Source organism: Eschrichtius robustus, chromosome 18 (genome assembly GCF_028021215.1).
Source record: "Eschrichtius robustus isolate mEscRob2 chromosome 18, mEscRob2.pri, whole genome shotgun sequence".
NCBI lineage: Eukaryota > Metazoa > Chordata > Mammalia > Artiodactyla > Eschrichtiidae > Eschrichtius > Eschrichtius robustus.
In genome coordinates this window covers 24,486,595-24,502,977 of record NC_090841.1, presented here as the reverse complement: position 1 = coordinate 24,502,977, position 16,383 = coordinate 24,486,595, and the positions used below count along the sequence as shown (strand labels likewise).

Below are 16,383 nucleotides of genomic sequence, written 5' to 3'. Positions count from 1 at the left end.
GTATACCTTTCTTTTAAACTTAACCACTTTGCTGTTCTTTTATCAAAATATGGGTCCTAGTTTTTGAGTCAGAAAAAAAAATGGTTAGACACATAAAGTGTCAATGAAAAGGCCACAGAAACTGGGAAGTCACATGGCATCTCAACTACAAAGAGTTCAAAGTTACTTGCAGTCCTAATGCTTGCTGTGATCCCTGGGCACGACAGGAAGTTTCTGTTCAAAAATAGGGGGAAAAAAACTTTTGATCACTATTTTTCTTAGTTCTAAGTCCCAGAAATTTCTATGTCATATTCACATTATTTTTCTATCATAAAATACTGATTTAACATATTAATAATAAACTTTTTGTTATTCAACTAAAATATACACTTTTAGTCATCCTCCCCCACAAGCTATGCTTATAATATATTCATTCAATAAGCAATATTTCAGCCTCCTATGCACAAGCACTGTGGTCAGACATGATCCCAGACCTCAAGTGCTCATAGCCTAGTGTGGAAGTCAGACAAAAAGATTAATGAGACTAATGATTACAGGTATTGTGACATCATGAGAGGTATTGTGACAAAAGATGCTAAAAAGAAGGACATTTAATTAAACTGGATCAAGGACACCTTCTCAAACTGGGTGACACTAGGTTGTGTCTTAAAGAGTAGGAATCAGACTAAGCGGGGCGGGGCACTGTGTGAATAAATGAAAAATGGCGTTGTATTAGTTGGCTCAGGCTGCCGTAACAAAGTACCACAGACTGGGTGGCTTAAACAACAGATATTCATTGCCTCACATGGAAGTTAGAAGTCCAAAATCAAGGTGTCTGCAAGGTTGTTTCCTTCTGAGGGCTGTGAGGGAAGGAGCTAGGCCTCTCTCCTTGCTTACAGATGACCATCTTCTCCCCGTGTCTCTTCACATCATCGTCCCTCTATACATGTCTGTTCCTGTGTCCAAATTTCCCATTTTTATAAGGATTCCTTTCCTATTGGATTAGATCTCATTTTAACTTGACCTCTATAAAGACCCAGTCTCCAAATAAGATCACATTCTCAAGTACGGGAGGTTAGGTCTTCGACATATAAATTTTGAGGGGACACAATTCAATCCATGACAAGCACTAAGTTCCCATTTCAAGATGGTGAAGTGAATATGTTTCTGCTCCATTCCCCTCTCAGTAATTACCCTAAACAGAGGAGGAAATGAAACAAACACAAACCCTGCTTCAAAACCCAAGAGAAATCTGTATTCCCAGACAAAAATCTATGAAGACAAAGTAGATGAAGAAATGGTAAGTGGCTAGGAGAGGAAAGAGCAAACCTAAAGACTTGCTGGGTGGGGACAGAGGACTCACAAGAAGCCAGCTTTTTCCACAGAACAATGTGAGGGCCCCAGAAATTGATGCACCAGCTACTGGGTAAGACAGTTGGATGAAAGGATGGTGCCTATGTCTGCTTCCACCCTGAAAATTCAGGTGCTAATTCTCCCAGCCTTGAGAGGAAATCGAAAGTGTATCCTCTGGATCAACTAAACCAGACAGGCCTAGTACAGAAGGCAGCTGTGGTCATATCCCAGGGCAAGAATGAAAGGATTGTGTAAACTCCTACATACTAAGCAGTGAGCCTCTGGGCCCCCTTCTTTGAAGTTTTCTACTGCTCCCTGTACTGTTTCCTCTAAGACGTAGAGGGTGATTTTATCCTTGAAACAAGAACAGGTTGTTATTTTTTAAAAGCAGCAAAGAAAAGAGGAGCTCTTAGAAATTAAAAATATCTCCTCTTTCCCCACAAAAAGACAAACCAGTAAAATATTTAGAAGATAAGGTCAATAAAATGTGTGAGATAACAAAAAAATTATGTATATTTTATATTTTTATATACATTTTGTATATAGTATCATATATATGTGTGTGTGTGTGTATATATATATATATACATATATCTGCCCCAAGTTCCTGGCATAAAGCTCCTAAAACCTTTGTAATTTCCTAAATGGTGAGAGCTTTAGGAGCATCTCTTGTTCTAATATTTCGTCTTTGACCCCATCCCTGACTCAGGGCTCCTTAAAATCCTCATAATTTCCTAAGCGGTTAGAGCATAACGAGCATCTTTTGTTCTACTGAGGCAACTCCATGTGGGCTCCTGGGTGACTCCTGCATGGGGGCTGGTCACCAGAGAGACGGAGCCATGATTAGAAGTTTGTAATTTTCAGTCTCAAACCCCCATCCTCCAGAGAGGAAAAAGGAGCTGGAAATGGAATTAATAATTGATCATGCCTACATGAGGAAGCCTCCATAAAAGTCCCAGAGGCATGGAGGTTCCGGGAACTGTCAGGTAGGTGAACATATCCATATACCAGGAGGGTGACCACACCCCAACTCCACAGGGACAGAAGCTCCTGCACTCGGGACCCTCCCTGACTTCACCCTATGTATCTCTTCATCTGGCTGTTCATCTGTATCCACCCTTTAATAAACTGGTAAACATAAGTAAGTATATAGTAGTATGAGTTCTGTGAGTGGCTCTAGTAAATTAAGTAAACCCCAGGTGCAGGTTGTGGGAACTTGTGATTTGTGGCCAAGTTGGACAGAAGTTGTGGGTACCCTGGGGACCTACCACTTGTGACTGGCATCTTAAGTGGGGAGCAGTCTTGTGGGACTGAGTCCTTACCCTGTGGAATCTGACGCTATCACCAGGCAGAGAGTGTCAGAACTGAGTTGAATGGTAGGACACCCAGCTGGTGTTGCAGGACTGCTTGGTGGGGAAAACACCACACACACCTGGCCTCAGAAGTGTTGTGTGTGTGTCAGTGGAGCAGGAGTAAAGGAGACACTCAGGAGAGAAAGGACTGGGTTTTTTTCTAGCTCAATATGCCAGGAAGGAAGGGGAAAAATGTAGTCAAAGGTAAATTAGAGGAGAAAAAATGTTTACAAAAAAGAAGAAGATAAATCAAGGAGGCCTAAGATTTGAATAGTAAGAATCCCATAAAGAGAAAATGAAGGGAAATAAATCAAAGAAATAGCACAAGAAAATCATCTAAAACTAGAGATAAGTTTCCAGACTTAAAATGAATAAAAATGACCCTCCCACTAAGGCACAATATGAAATTACAGACTATCAGAAAAAAGGAGGTATTAAATTATTTCCAGGGGAAGCACAGAAAAGACCTCATATAAGAACTAAAATTCAGATGGCCTTGGATTTCTCAGGAACAAATAACTCAAAGTTAGAAGAGCAATGCCTTCAAAATGCTAAAGGAAAATTATTTGCAATTTGGAATACTTAACAGAAAATTGCAAGCTAAGTGTGAGGGCTGAATAAAGACAGTTTCAGACATGCAAGGGCTTGAACATACATCTTCTCTTGGCAAGCTACTAAATAATATGCTCCACCAAAACAAAGAAATAAATTTTAAAAATAGAGAAACAGAAATCAGGGAACCCAACACAGGAAAGCAACAAAAGCAACTCCCCAGATGATGTTACAGCAGTGATTCTCATCCTTGGCTGCAGAGTAGAATTACCTGGGGAGCTTTAAAAGCCTCAAGCCCAGGCCACAATACAGCAGGAGCTCAGGGGGTGCGATCCAGGCATCAGGGAACTTTAAAGCCCCCCAGGTGATTCCAATGTGCAGATGAGGTTGGGAATCATTCCATGAAAGGACAGTCCCAGAACCACAGCTGTGTAGGAGGCTTAAAGAACAACCAGCACAGGTTAAGTCAGGAGGGAGGAGGAGGAGAGGAGGGATATTTCCAGAAGGGAAAGAAACCCGAAATTGACAAGTTATCTGACAGGCACAAAGTGGAAAATTGTGTGGAAATTTTCATCAAGAGGCACTTTGTAGAACAGTCACGAAAGCTAAAGGAAGGCCATCAAATGTTCAAAGGAAACTAAGAAAATGCAAAAATAAAATGAAATTTTTTCAACGTTTTGAAAGGAAAAAAATGTAGAGTATAACTGGCTTGGCAGTGAGAAAATATTTTCAGAGTCATAATAAAGGAAAGCCTGAAATACTGAATGATTATATTGGGAGAATGGGGGAAAGAAATTAATAAGATCTAACATTGATTAATCAAGAGATAGCAATATACACGTTAACAGATATTCAGAGCCAAATAACAAAAGACACAGCTAAGGGAATGTGGCGGGATGAATAATGGCCCCCCAAAGATGTCCACGTCCTAATCCCTGGAAGTTGTCAATGTTATACTTTATATGGCAAAAGGGACTTTGCAGAAATTGAGGATCTGGAGACCGGGATATGGGCCTGTGTGATCCAGGTGGAACCAATATAATCACAATGGTCATTATAAGAGGAAGGCGAGAAGGTCAAAGTGTGGAGAGAAGGTGAGGTGAGCATGAAAAGTCAAGATTAAAGTGACCCACGTGCCAAGGAGCCAAAGAATGGTGGCAGCCAAGAGACGCTGGAAGAGGCAAGGAACCGATTTCCCCTCGAGCCTCCAGAAGGAACCAGCCCTACTGACACCCTGACTTCAGTCCCTTCATCCTCATGTCTGACTTCTGACCTCCAGAACTACGAGAGAATACATTTGTGTTGTTTTAAGCCGCTAAATTGGCAAAAAATCATTACAGCAGCAATGGAAAAGTAATACAAGGAGTTTAAAGAATTGAAATGCAGGTAGGATTGAAGGGATGCAAGGGACGTATGCCTTTCAGTGTTGACTTTTTAAAGGTCATGTGACACATGGGTAAAAAATTAAAGCAAACTGCACTGAGTGTTCAGAGGAGTGGAAGTGAGAGGATATGGCCAGAAAGGCGGGAATTAGAGAGCAGTGCTCCTCAAACATTAAGGTGCACACAAATCACCTGTGGACCGTGTTAAAATGCAGGCTCTGATTCAGGTCCGGAGCTCCCAGGTGATGCTTATACTGCTGGTCTCTGGAGCACACTTGGAGCAGCAGAGACCTAGACCGCAGGACCGCAGAGAGGCGAGTTGTGGGGGGTAGGGGAGAATGGAGGCACAGGAGGACAGAGGGCAGAGAGGGCTTTGTGCTTAAGCTAAGGCATTTTGACTTGATCCTTGAAGATATAGGGAGCCACTGGGCAGTGGAACAACAGGATGAGGTTTTTTTTAAATTACTAGTCCCTGTAGAAGACGCAGGGGGAAGCAAACCAGAGACGGGTTGTACATTAATGGTACAACTGGAAACATTCAGTGATCGGGACTGGGGAGGGTATGATGATGCTGGTACTTCTGCTTCCACACCCACCCCCAGTACAGAGAACTACATCCATCCATGTGTGAGTGGACACTGTAAGTTCTTCTTGTCTGAAGTTCTCTTGTGTGACACCCACAGGAATTTTCTTCTTGTCTTTTTCACTGACATCGTCATATGGCATTTATTAAATTCCCATCTGCCATGGCAGCCCCACATTTAAATAAGTGTGAGAAGAACAATTTTCTCAGGAAAGTTGCATTATATAGCAAAATTTAAATTGTGTTTAAAAAATCTTGAGACAGTGCGGCTCCTCACGCCCCGCCTACATGGATACCATGCAGTGTTCACCGTCTGTGCATTGACCACAGTTAAGGCAAACTGCAGGTGTCTTCTTTTAACTTCGCAGAAGTGTAATGTACATATTTGATTTTCCTAAAGCATTAAAAAATGGTTCTGCAGTGCATTCTCTGAGGACTTCTATGCATATGGATTAGACAGTATGAGAAGAACACAATATGGGTAAACAGTCAGTTAAATATATTGAACACCCACAAGTTACTAATAGTTTGGTGTCAGAATGGGAGCAGCTATTGAATGTTGTTGGTAAGGAGCCAGTACTGCTCCATAGTTCCTATTAATAGCTCTGAGGATCTTATGACTAAGGCAGTAATCAATCCACAGAAAATGCAGCTCTGGGAGAGATTACTAATGCCTTGGAAGACAATATTAAAATTCCAGGACGATCTTGTTAAATTGAAGAAACGAGCCAAAATCAATACAGCAAGCACACAGGTGTTTCAACCACAGAATTCAAGAAGCCCTCAACCAGAAATCAAGACCAGCCAAACACCCAGGTGGTAAAGCTAGCCAACTCCTGTTTTCCCTCCCCTCCCCCATCGTGAAAAGGCTATCCAGACAGATGCCGTGGAGTGTCTCTACACGGGGTTTAATTCGACTACCTACAGCTTCTCAACTCCTTCCTCCAGTGCCCTGCAATGAGGGGAGAGGGATGATGGATTTGATGTGACTTGTGGAGCCCACACTGGTAAATCTGGACTTTGGAACACTGCCTTAGAAGCACGGAAAAAAGAAGAAGCATTTAGAGGTTTGTAGGTAAGAGGAGAATGACTTTTTCCCAAGGAGTGTCCTAATGTCTCCCTGACATTTTAAGATGTGGTCACTAAAGAGAAAAGGGGCTGGGTGGAGAGGAAGATCAGATGTCTCTAACAACCTCTCATTTACCTGCCCAAACCCTGAAAAGCTGAGACTTTTTAAAACTTAAACCAATCTTTTCTTTCAACTACAACCCTTTCCGATGGTCATCCTTAATGACACTACTTCCTTGCCCCCAGTTGGTCAGTCAGTCACCAAGCCCTGCCTTGTTCACCTCCTAAGTGGTTCTCTGACCTGCACTCTCATCTCCATCCTCTCACCCACCACCTTACTTCAAGTCTTCATCATTGCTTGCCGAGGCTAATATAGAAGCCTCAGAGACCTCTCTATTACTTCAGACCCATCCTTCACCTGGTTACCAGTGATCCAGCTAAAATGCAAATCTGACCTTGAGGCTTTCCTGTTTAAAACTTTTCAGTACCTTCAGTACTGACAGAATGAGGTTCAAGTTTTCCAATGTGGCATATACATGTCTGCAGCGGTGTTCTACCAGAAGCACCATGAGCTTCCTGTGTGGGGCATCTCTGGAACCTCCATGTCCGGGAGTTGCTGATAGCCTCTTGTACCCGGGGTCAGGGACGCTACAAATCCTGCACTACCCAAGACAGCCCACACAATGAACCATCCCACCCAGACTGCCACAAATGAGAAACTCTCCTCATGGCTCCTGATTTCTTCTCCAGCCTTCTAGCTGGCCCTTCTAGACTGTGGCTACACAAAACTCATCCCTAACACAGCCATGCTTTTTCTTCCCATTATACCTTAATTCTTGCTTCTAATTTCTGACACCTGGAATGACTCTCTTCTGACTCATCTTTTAAGCTTCAGCTTTCCAACTGCTAACATGCTCTACACTCACCACTCTGCTTTATACCTGGTTCGCTCCTTCACTTGACTAAGGTCCTTCCAGGCAGAAATTGTATGTGCTTGGTAGACCTTATATAAACATAAAAATTTGAGGGATGGATAGATGGACAGATGACTGGGTGAGATCAAAGGTTTTTCAGAGGCTGATGCTCAGTCCATAATGTTGGCAACAAGTACGAGCATTGTTTTACAGCTGAGACAATAGTTGAGGTCAAAGTTTCAGCTCAGATCATCTGCCTTTAGTTCCAAAATTCTATGCTGTACAGGTCACTCTCTGGCCTTAATCTTCGTCCACTTTAAAAAGTGCCAGATGGCACCCTGCATGACGTTCCACTTACCGAAGCTGAAGATTGTGGGTCACTAACAGCCACTGGACAGGTACCTCTGTGTGGCGACTCTGTGTCGAGTCTTCTCAAGAACTCAGCAGTTTTGCTAGCAGCAACCCAAATAGGTGTTAGTGCCTTCGTAAAAGTAGAACTATCATTATTTATTGTGCCTTTGGGTACTAGCCTAGACTTTTATTGGGGGATGACTAAAAGTGTCCTAGGTAGAACAAAAGGTGAGTTTGTGGACACGGTAGAGTAGAAAATCAAAACAAAATGCTATTGCAAGACTGCATTCATAGTTTGAAAAATGTAAAACTAGGTTTGTGGAATATGAACCTATGATTTCATTATTCGTGTACTTTGACATGGAGATAAATGTCCTCTCAGATTCCACAGTATGGGGCCCTAATTTCCTATCTGACCATTTAAAGCGTGACACTCAGACTTCACTGTAGGGCTGTGGAATATCCCTCCCCTACAACACCTCACTCCACACTGGTGTCATATTAGGCCCTTCACCCTCCAGGGGTCTCTCTCCTAGTCATCTCACTGCCCTCGTGCTTTGACTACTCTCATGATACACAGAGCTTCTAATCCATAACTCTTCACCATTTATGAGTCATGGACCCCTTTGGAATTCTGAAAGCAGAAACGGACCCTCTCCCTACACACACACACACACACACACACACACACACACACACACACACACAAACACACACCTTTATACTTGATTTGTACCTTCCACGGAAGGCAAGAAGTGCTGCCAGTTCTGGTCTGTAGTTCTGGCATCTCTTTTTAGCTCTGAGAGACTGTGAAAGATGGACCTAGATGAATCCTCTGTTTTAATAAGTTGCTTTTTCCTTAAAAATCCACACCATCATCCCAGTTCCTCCCCTCATGTATGTCAAGCATGAATATTGGAATTGTTTCCCAGTCCTTACTGTAACAACTGCCCCATTCTGCTTACCAGCGATGAATTTCTGTTCCTTTGTCCTTTCCCCATGTGACTTGTGGGATTTTGATCCCCTTACTCCATATTCACAATCAAATAGCTCAGCAAGGCCAGACTTATACTGCACCAGACCCTTGCAGCCTTCTCCCCTTCTGCTTCCTTCCTTCTCATCCCTCTGCTTCCCCCTAATACTTTAGGCTGATGCTAAGATCCGATTTATCAAGCATTTAGGGCATGGGCATCAAAGGAGACACAAATGGTCTGGTAAAAATAAATGGTGTCCAGTGAGGGGGGGAATCAAAAAAGGAATTAGAAGTTAAACAGAGATGCCAACATCACTTCAAATAATTACTTAGGTAGAACATGGCATTTGAACAAGGTCAGAAGCTTGAGCTGGGAAAGGAAGAGCTGAAAGTTAAGCGACAAACATGACCCTGAGAAACACAAGGCTTCAGCAGCTGGGACAAGCAGGCTTTCCATTTGTCTAGGATTGCTTATCTTGCCCAGAATAGACAAGGAGACTAATGAAGTCGCAGAGGCTGGAAGCTGCCCCACTGTCTGGGGCTTTATGAAGCCATCAGTCAAAAGTGCAAAAAGAAGAGTATTGCCAGAAGTTTGGTTGAGATTTCTGAATATCCTTAGCTGAGAGCAGACCACGGGAGAAAGCAGTGAAAAAGAAGTGCCATGATAATAAGCAAATAAGGAGCTTCAGACCAAGTAGGCTGGCAGCCCTGCATTGTGTTCCAACAGTTGCTTCTTACCTGCCAATGCCAAGCACTAAGCTGGCTGGGTTGCTAACCACCAGGCACGGCCTTTGTGCCAACGATCACTGCCCCACTCATGCCACAAGATCAAATCATAATGACAGGGCCACCGGACTGTCAGAGGCATACAAGTAGGGGCCTGTGAAGAATGGTGGATAACTCCCACGTGATTAACTATACAAGCAAGACAAGTTCCAAGTTACCAGGCTAAATGGCATTTTTCTACTACCAATACTGTAAATTCCACACATTGGCTGAACTGGATTGGAATCCCTGTAGGTAATTATGGTCGTATTTAATAAAAAGAAAATATATGAACCTCCTTGAGGGGCAAAAGGAGGAACATCTACTGGAGGGGAAATCCAACAAAGCTAACAACCCTGGACTCTAGCACTGAGTCACCTTTTCATTGGGGTTCTTTCTTTGTCACCACTGTGACTCTGCCACCTATTGAGGGGGGGTGATCCTCTCCCACTTTATCACTTTGACCCAGGCACAAATACAGGATCCCTTCCTTTATTCTCCATAGAACAACTGAGGATGGAGCACCAATAACAGACTGCTTTTGAAGATTTACTTAACTCCTCTCCAACTTATGACACTTGTTCTTAGGGTGATGCCTCTGGCTTATCCTAAAATGTCTCTTCAGGGTAGCATCACCTGGACATTATTCCACTGTAGCAGAGACTGCTAAATATCCAACAAAATGGAAGTTCTCCTCTTCTAGTCATACAACCCGACTACATTTCCTAGCCTCCCTTGCTGCTAAGGCTGGCCATGTGGTTGAGTTTTGACCAATGGAATGAGGAAGGAAGTGATACACACCACTTCCAGGATGAACTCATAATAAGTTTCCTCCGCATGCACCTCCATACATTTTCCTCCTCCTTCTGGCTGTCTGGAATAGAGGCAAACCCCAGCACAAAGTTGGAAGTCGTTTGTGTATCGAAGGTGGCAGCACTGCTAACAATTTTTGGTGCCTGAATATCTGAGTGGAGGGAGTCTCCTCTCAAACCTGTTCACCCATGTCTTACATGAGAAAAAAATAATAATAATGCTCAAGCAACTATTTATTTTGAGGTCTGTTGATCACAGCAATTAGCCAACCCTAGTAATACAACATAAATTTATATATACAAGAGAATTATCTCTCAGTTTAGGTCATCAGTTCCACAAGCAGTACATAAGAAGAGGCCAAGAAGAGCTGAGGAAGAGTAGAAGAATAGAATTCTCAAGGATTAAGCTAGGCATCTTAGTTATTTCAGAACCTTAGTCAGGGGAGGAGAATGTGGGAAAGGGAAGGAACCCACCCATCCTTAAGCTGTCTTGGTATCAGGTCTAGGAGCTGCCTAGGCCCAGAGTATAAAAACGTATACTCATTTATCCCAGTAGTTTGAGGACAGGTAGGGGTTTGGAAGGAGAAACTGAGGGTGAGAAAGTCAGGAAAGGAAAGGGATATGGCTGCTTATATTGCAATATGATGGAATATTAATGTTTATGGAGATTCATCAATCAAAAAGTTTTTGGCCTTTTTGAAAGGATAAAATATACGGGAGGGCTTCCCTGGCGGTGCAGTGGTTGAGAATCTGCCTGCCAATGCAGGAGACACGGGTTCGAGCCCTGGTCTGGGAAGATCCCACATGCCGCGGAGCGACTAGGCCCGTGAGCCACAACTACTGAGCCTGCGCGTCTGGAGCCTGTGCTCTGCAACAAGAGAGGCCGCGACAGTGAGAGGCCCGCGCACCGCGATGAAGAGTGGCCCCCGCTCGCCGCAACTAGAGAAAGCCCTCGCACAGAAACGAAGACCCAACACAGCCATAAATAAATAAAAATTAAAAAAATTTTTTTTAAAAATCACCTGCAGTTTTAAAAAAAAATATATATATATACAGGAAAGGCCACAGAGAGTGAAATGTGTGTCTGCTGGCTCATTTAAATATGACAGAAATGCAAAGATAATTCCTATAAGGCTTTTTTTTTTTTTTCCTATAAGGCTTTTTAAAAAAATAGTTAGAGAAGACAACTAGGGTTTCTAACGTTCATGGAAGAATCAGCTTACATGGAAAACAAACTTTTGGTTACCAAAGGGGAAGGGGGGAGAGGGACAAATTGGGAGTATGGGATTAACAGATGCACCATACCATATATAAAATAGATAAACAGCAAGGATTTTAAAAAAGAATACGCTTAAAACATTCACTTAGATCTGTAGGAGCTTGTGAATCAGGCTCCTGCCACTAATCACACCCCAGGGCTACAAGGTGCTACGCACCTTCCTCTACCTGGTTACCCACCAGGTAACCGCCAACTTTGCACCATGACAAGACACATAAGAACACGCTAATAGAGACTTCCCTGGCAGTCCAGTGGTTAAGACTTTGCCTTCCAATGCAGGGGGTGTGCGTTCGATCCCTAGTCGGGGAGCTAAGATCCCACATGCCTTGCAGCCAAAAAAACCAAAACATAAAACAGAAGCAATATTTTAACAAATTCAATAAAGATTTTTTTAAAAAATAGTCCACATCAAAAAAAAAAAAAGAACATACTAATAAAAATGTTAAACTACCGATTTTAAAGCTAAATAGTCATAATTTAAAAGGTACCCTCACTGAAAAAATACCAGTGACAAATCTCTCCCTGGTTCTTTTTATCTTGCTGGGAGTGAATGGGGCAGTTTTTCCTTCTCTCACCTCCTGTCAGCTGACACACAAATGCCAACGACTGCAGGGTGCAGATGGTGATATAAATGAGTGAAGTGAAGTGAGCCTAGATAGAGGGAGGGCAACGGGAGCACGACTCAGTGATATTCACAGTACATACCAAGAACTTACTAACCTAGTATATACTAACCTAGTATAGTGCTTGACACATACCAGGTACAAATTGTTGAATAAATGAAAGCACATTTCCTAATGTGAGATATTATCAATACATTTATATTTTTACCAGTGTAATAAATAAAAAAATTATTTGTGTTTCTCTGATTAGTGAAGCTGAATATTTCATTTATTTATACTTCTTCTCTTTTAACTATTTATTTCAAGCCCTTTGCCAGTTTTTCTAGAGTCGCCTTTTTCTTATTAATTTTCAAGGCTTCTTTGTGAAATTAAGCCTTTGCCAATTATTTTTGAGGCAAATAGTTTCTCCTAGACTGTCACTTACTTGTAACGTAGTTCATTACGTCATCTATCATAGGTTTTTTTCTGTAGTCAAATCTGTATTTTTTTTCTTATGGCTCCCAAGTTGTGTATATAGCGTAGAAAGGAGTTTTACCACAAAATTATAAAAGCATTCTTCATTACATTCTAATTGTGCTGAGTTATTACAATTTGTCAAATTATCTGTCCTTTGGACACTGATTGAACAAATACTTTTATTAATAGCTAAAGTCCTAAATACTAAATTCCCATATATCCATGGGTCTATTTGTAGACTCTCTCCCATTCACTAAATTTATTTATTACAATGCCAATAACAGTTTGTTATTACTACCATACCTATGTTGTATATGATACCTGGTACAAGCTTCTCCCTGTTCCTTCAGTTTTTCAGGTTTGTCTATTTTTTTTTAATATTTTCTCTTTAAAAATGTTTTATCAAATTTCACAAAAGGTCCTGTTTAATTTATATATGAATAAGAGTGGAATTATCTTTACAATGTTGATTTTTTTCCCTTCTATAGTAAATAGATGATCTACATTTAATATTTTCATTTTATTTTAGGTATTTTATTTTATATATCGGTGTATTAGACTTATACTCATCTGTTTTACAGTGTGGATGATTATTGTAAATGAAATTTTTCTTTCAATTATATTTTATAATGAGCTTTTGATGGTGTGTCTGATGGTGCAAAGACAGAAGTGTTTGCATATTGATTTTAGATTCATTCATGATAGTCAAACTACTTGTATTAGTTCTAATAATTTTTTAGTTGATGTCCTTGAGAGGTTTTAGGTGAGCAATCAGAGGCACTTATCTCTTCCTTTCCAATATTTAAATTCTTTCTTTGTTACAAATAGAAACTCTAATTTTCTATCTAAAAATCAGTATCAGTGATAAATAGCAAATGCCCTTCTTATCCTGTTCCAGACTTTACTGAGAAAGTTACCTTCTTCTGTTTTCAAACCAACTGGGCCTACTGTCTTTTTTAGGTGAGATCAAACTACATTTTCCCTTCCATTTTGAGTTTTTATTCTATTCTGGGTTCAAGTCTAATAGCATATATTTTCCTACGAAATAAATTAGGAAATCTGGGTTAAAAAAATTAACAGAAGTAGGACACAGTATTTCTCTTCTCGAATTTTGGTTATACTTCCTTTCTTATCCTTGGAGTTCTTCCTTATTCCTTACTCAGACAGGTCAAAAGTTTATCTATTTTACCAGAATTTTCAAAAAAACCTAGTTTTTGGTTTAATTTAGTGATGATAAATTTTTCTATTCAACTTCATCACTTTTTCCCCTTTATTTATTCCTCCCTTCTATTTGTGTTTATTTTATGGCTATAATCTTATCTTAGTAAAATGCTTAGTTATTTTATTTCCATTTTTTCTAAAAGCTTTTAAACTTCTGCATCTTCTAAATAATTTTGTAGTCACATCCCATGGACTTTAATGTGGAATACTTTGAAATTTATATTCTCTTATCCCAAAGTAATTTGTAATTTCAGTTTTGGTTTCAAAATTTTTTATCCTAATAGTCTCCCCCCATCCTCCCAGGGAACCTGAATCTTTAATATTTTTATTTTTTAACTGAATAATAATTAACACAAAATATATTCGTTTCAGGTATAAAACATAGTGACCTGATATTTTTATACATTATGAAATGATCACTGCAATAAGTCTAGTGTGGTGACAGACGGTAACCTAACAGTCCTTTAGAAAGGTAATTAGAAAAAAATTTTTAAGTGGATAGACTTTAAAATTTCTTATTGCTTAATTTCTAATTTTATTACATTTTTCTTAGGAATAGTGGCTTTATAGGATTTGGGGGTATTTTTAGAACTTACTGAGAGTCTTTGAGGCCTTAGTCATGGCCAATGGTAGTTAAGTCATATTTGTAAAGAATAGGTATTTTCATAAACTAGGTACAACACTTTGTAACTATGTCTATGTTATCATGCCAAGTCATTGTTATTCATATCCTCTATTCCTTATGAAGTTTTTTGGTTCACATGATACCTATTAATTTCTACGGAGAACAAAAGGAAAATTTGACAAATCCATAATCTATATTACAGACTTCAGCAGTTTTTATTTCATATATTTCAAATCTATATTGATATTTACAGTTCACATTATCTTCAGGATTACATATTTTATGTGCATAAAATATTCTTTATCCTGTTGAATGCTTTTCATCTTGAATTCAATTTTGTCTCATATTAATATTGCTACATCTGCCTTCTTTTATTAGCATTTATGGATATATGTTCCATGCCTTTGTTTCCAACTCTTCTGTTTTATAGATATCTCTTAGAGTAGCATATAGCTAGATTTTTGCTTTTTTTTTTTTTTTTTTTGCAATCCAGGAACTTTTTTTTAAATAAGGAAATTTAGCCTATATACCTTTTTTGTGATTGCTGTCTTGTTGCTTATAAAACTTCCACCCTCTTTTCTGCCTTTTGTTGTAATTATCAATTTTTCATTTGATTTTTTTCTTCTTATGTTTTTGTTATATATCCTATTTGTACATACAATACAATTAAACATATAATAAACACATAATTACTTATTTTTTTCTATCAATATCTGGAATTCACTAGCATTCACTCGTGCAAAAAAAATAATTGTTTTACTTCCTATCCTCCTCTCTCCCTTGTGCCTCTTCCATAGCACTGAAATCCTCCATGAGTTTAATTTCATCATGTTGATTCTTAATAATAAAAAAGAAAAAAAGCTAATCATATATTTGGCTATAAATGTCATTGTCTTCTTTATTCATAATTGTTCTGATATCTTACATCTTCCTCTTTCTTGGATTCCTTATTTGTTTGACCAGAGTTTACTTTGTGGCAGTTTTTTTCAGTAAAGATCTTAGAACTCACACAGAAGTGATAAAGTTGGCTGGCTGTGCAGGTAGCTTGTCTCCAGGATGGCGGGGGCCAGGGGTGGGGGGGGCACATATTCCCCCAGGTATAGTACATTTACCAGGAGCAATTTCCGGGCCCCAGGGTCTTCTCGTGTGTCCAAAAGTTCTTAGGCTCTACCCTTGGAGATAAAGGCCAGAGTCAGCTGGTCCCTCTCTCTTCTTCCTCTGCTATCCTTGTTTGGAGTTCCTTTATACTCTACCTTCTCCCTCCAAGCACTATGCTAGATTTCTTACATGGGTTATATTGATTAATCTTTGAGTTAGCAAATATTAGCCCCACCCCATGCTATATATGAGGAAACCTAGGCTCAATGTTAGGAGAGAGGTTAAAGTTTGAGACCAGGCAGGCAGTCTGATCCTAGATCTACCCTCCCAAGAGGGGAGCACTGATGGTACCAGGTTCCAATGATGAGATACTTAAGTGAAACTATTGTGTAAATAAGGCACCAGTCAACTTTTATCTTTAACCAATTATTAACTACATCCTGAAAAAGACAGAAACTGTTCCTGACATCCAGGAGCTGCCCTGGCGTTCACAGCTAAGCCTTGGTGTTCTCCTACTGAAAGTGATTTCACACAATATCAATATCAGAGGAGGTCACTTTATGATGGTGATGAATCATGAAACAAAAGGCCACTCCATGATATGTCTGAACAAAGAAAAATACATGAACCTTGTCTAAACCACAAAAGTGACCAAACACCCCAACATTTTGGCTAATAGGAGTGACTATTGCTTATTTATCAATTACAGTATTAGTCTCACTCTGATCTTCCCTTGTTTTAAATAAGATTAAGATACCTGATACCTACTTTGCTGTACATCTGAAACTAACACAACATTGTTAATCAACTGTACTCCAATATAAAAAAAAGTTAAAAAAAAAAAAAGATACCTGATACCTAATCACTATTACCCCTGCTTCCTGATTAACAGCCGACCCAGAACAAAACCCTGCTTCCTCAAACCCTCTCCCGAAATCAACCCGACAGAGGCCCAAACCCAATCAAGTCCTTTCTGATGTCTTCTTACTAAGGTGGC

General features: G+C 40.0%; 1 protein-coding gene and 1 long non-coding RNA gene across 4 annotated transcripts in view; one reads left to right on the top strand and one right to left on the bottom strand.

The window, feature by feature from the left end:
- EPSTI1 (epithelial stromal interaction 1) overlaps positions 1–16,383 on the bottom strand; it is a 102,444-nt gene that overhangs the window by 39,690 nt on the left and 46,371 nt on the right. For both annotated transcript variants that reach the window (XM_068526487.1, XM_068526488.1), the window contains exon 7: positions 7,542–7,635. In XM_068526487.1, the coding sequence (XP_068382588.1) occupies positions 7,542–7,635 (94 nt within the window). The remainder of the gene's footprint in view (positions 1–7,541; positions 7,636–16,383) is intronic.
- LOC137751810 (uncharacterized) overlaps positions 1–16,383 on the top strand; it is an 80,607-nt gene that overhangs the window by 46,796 nt on the left and 17,428 nt on the right. The gene's annotated exons all lie outside the window — the stretch shown is intronic.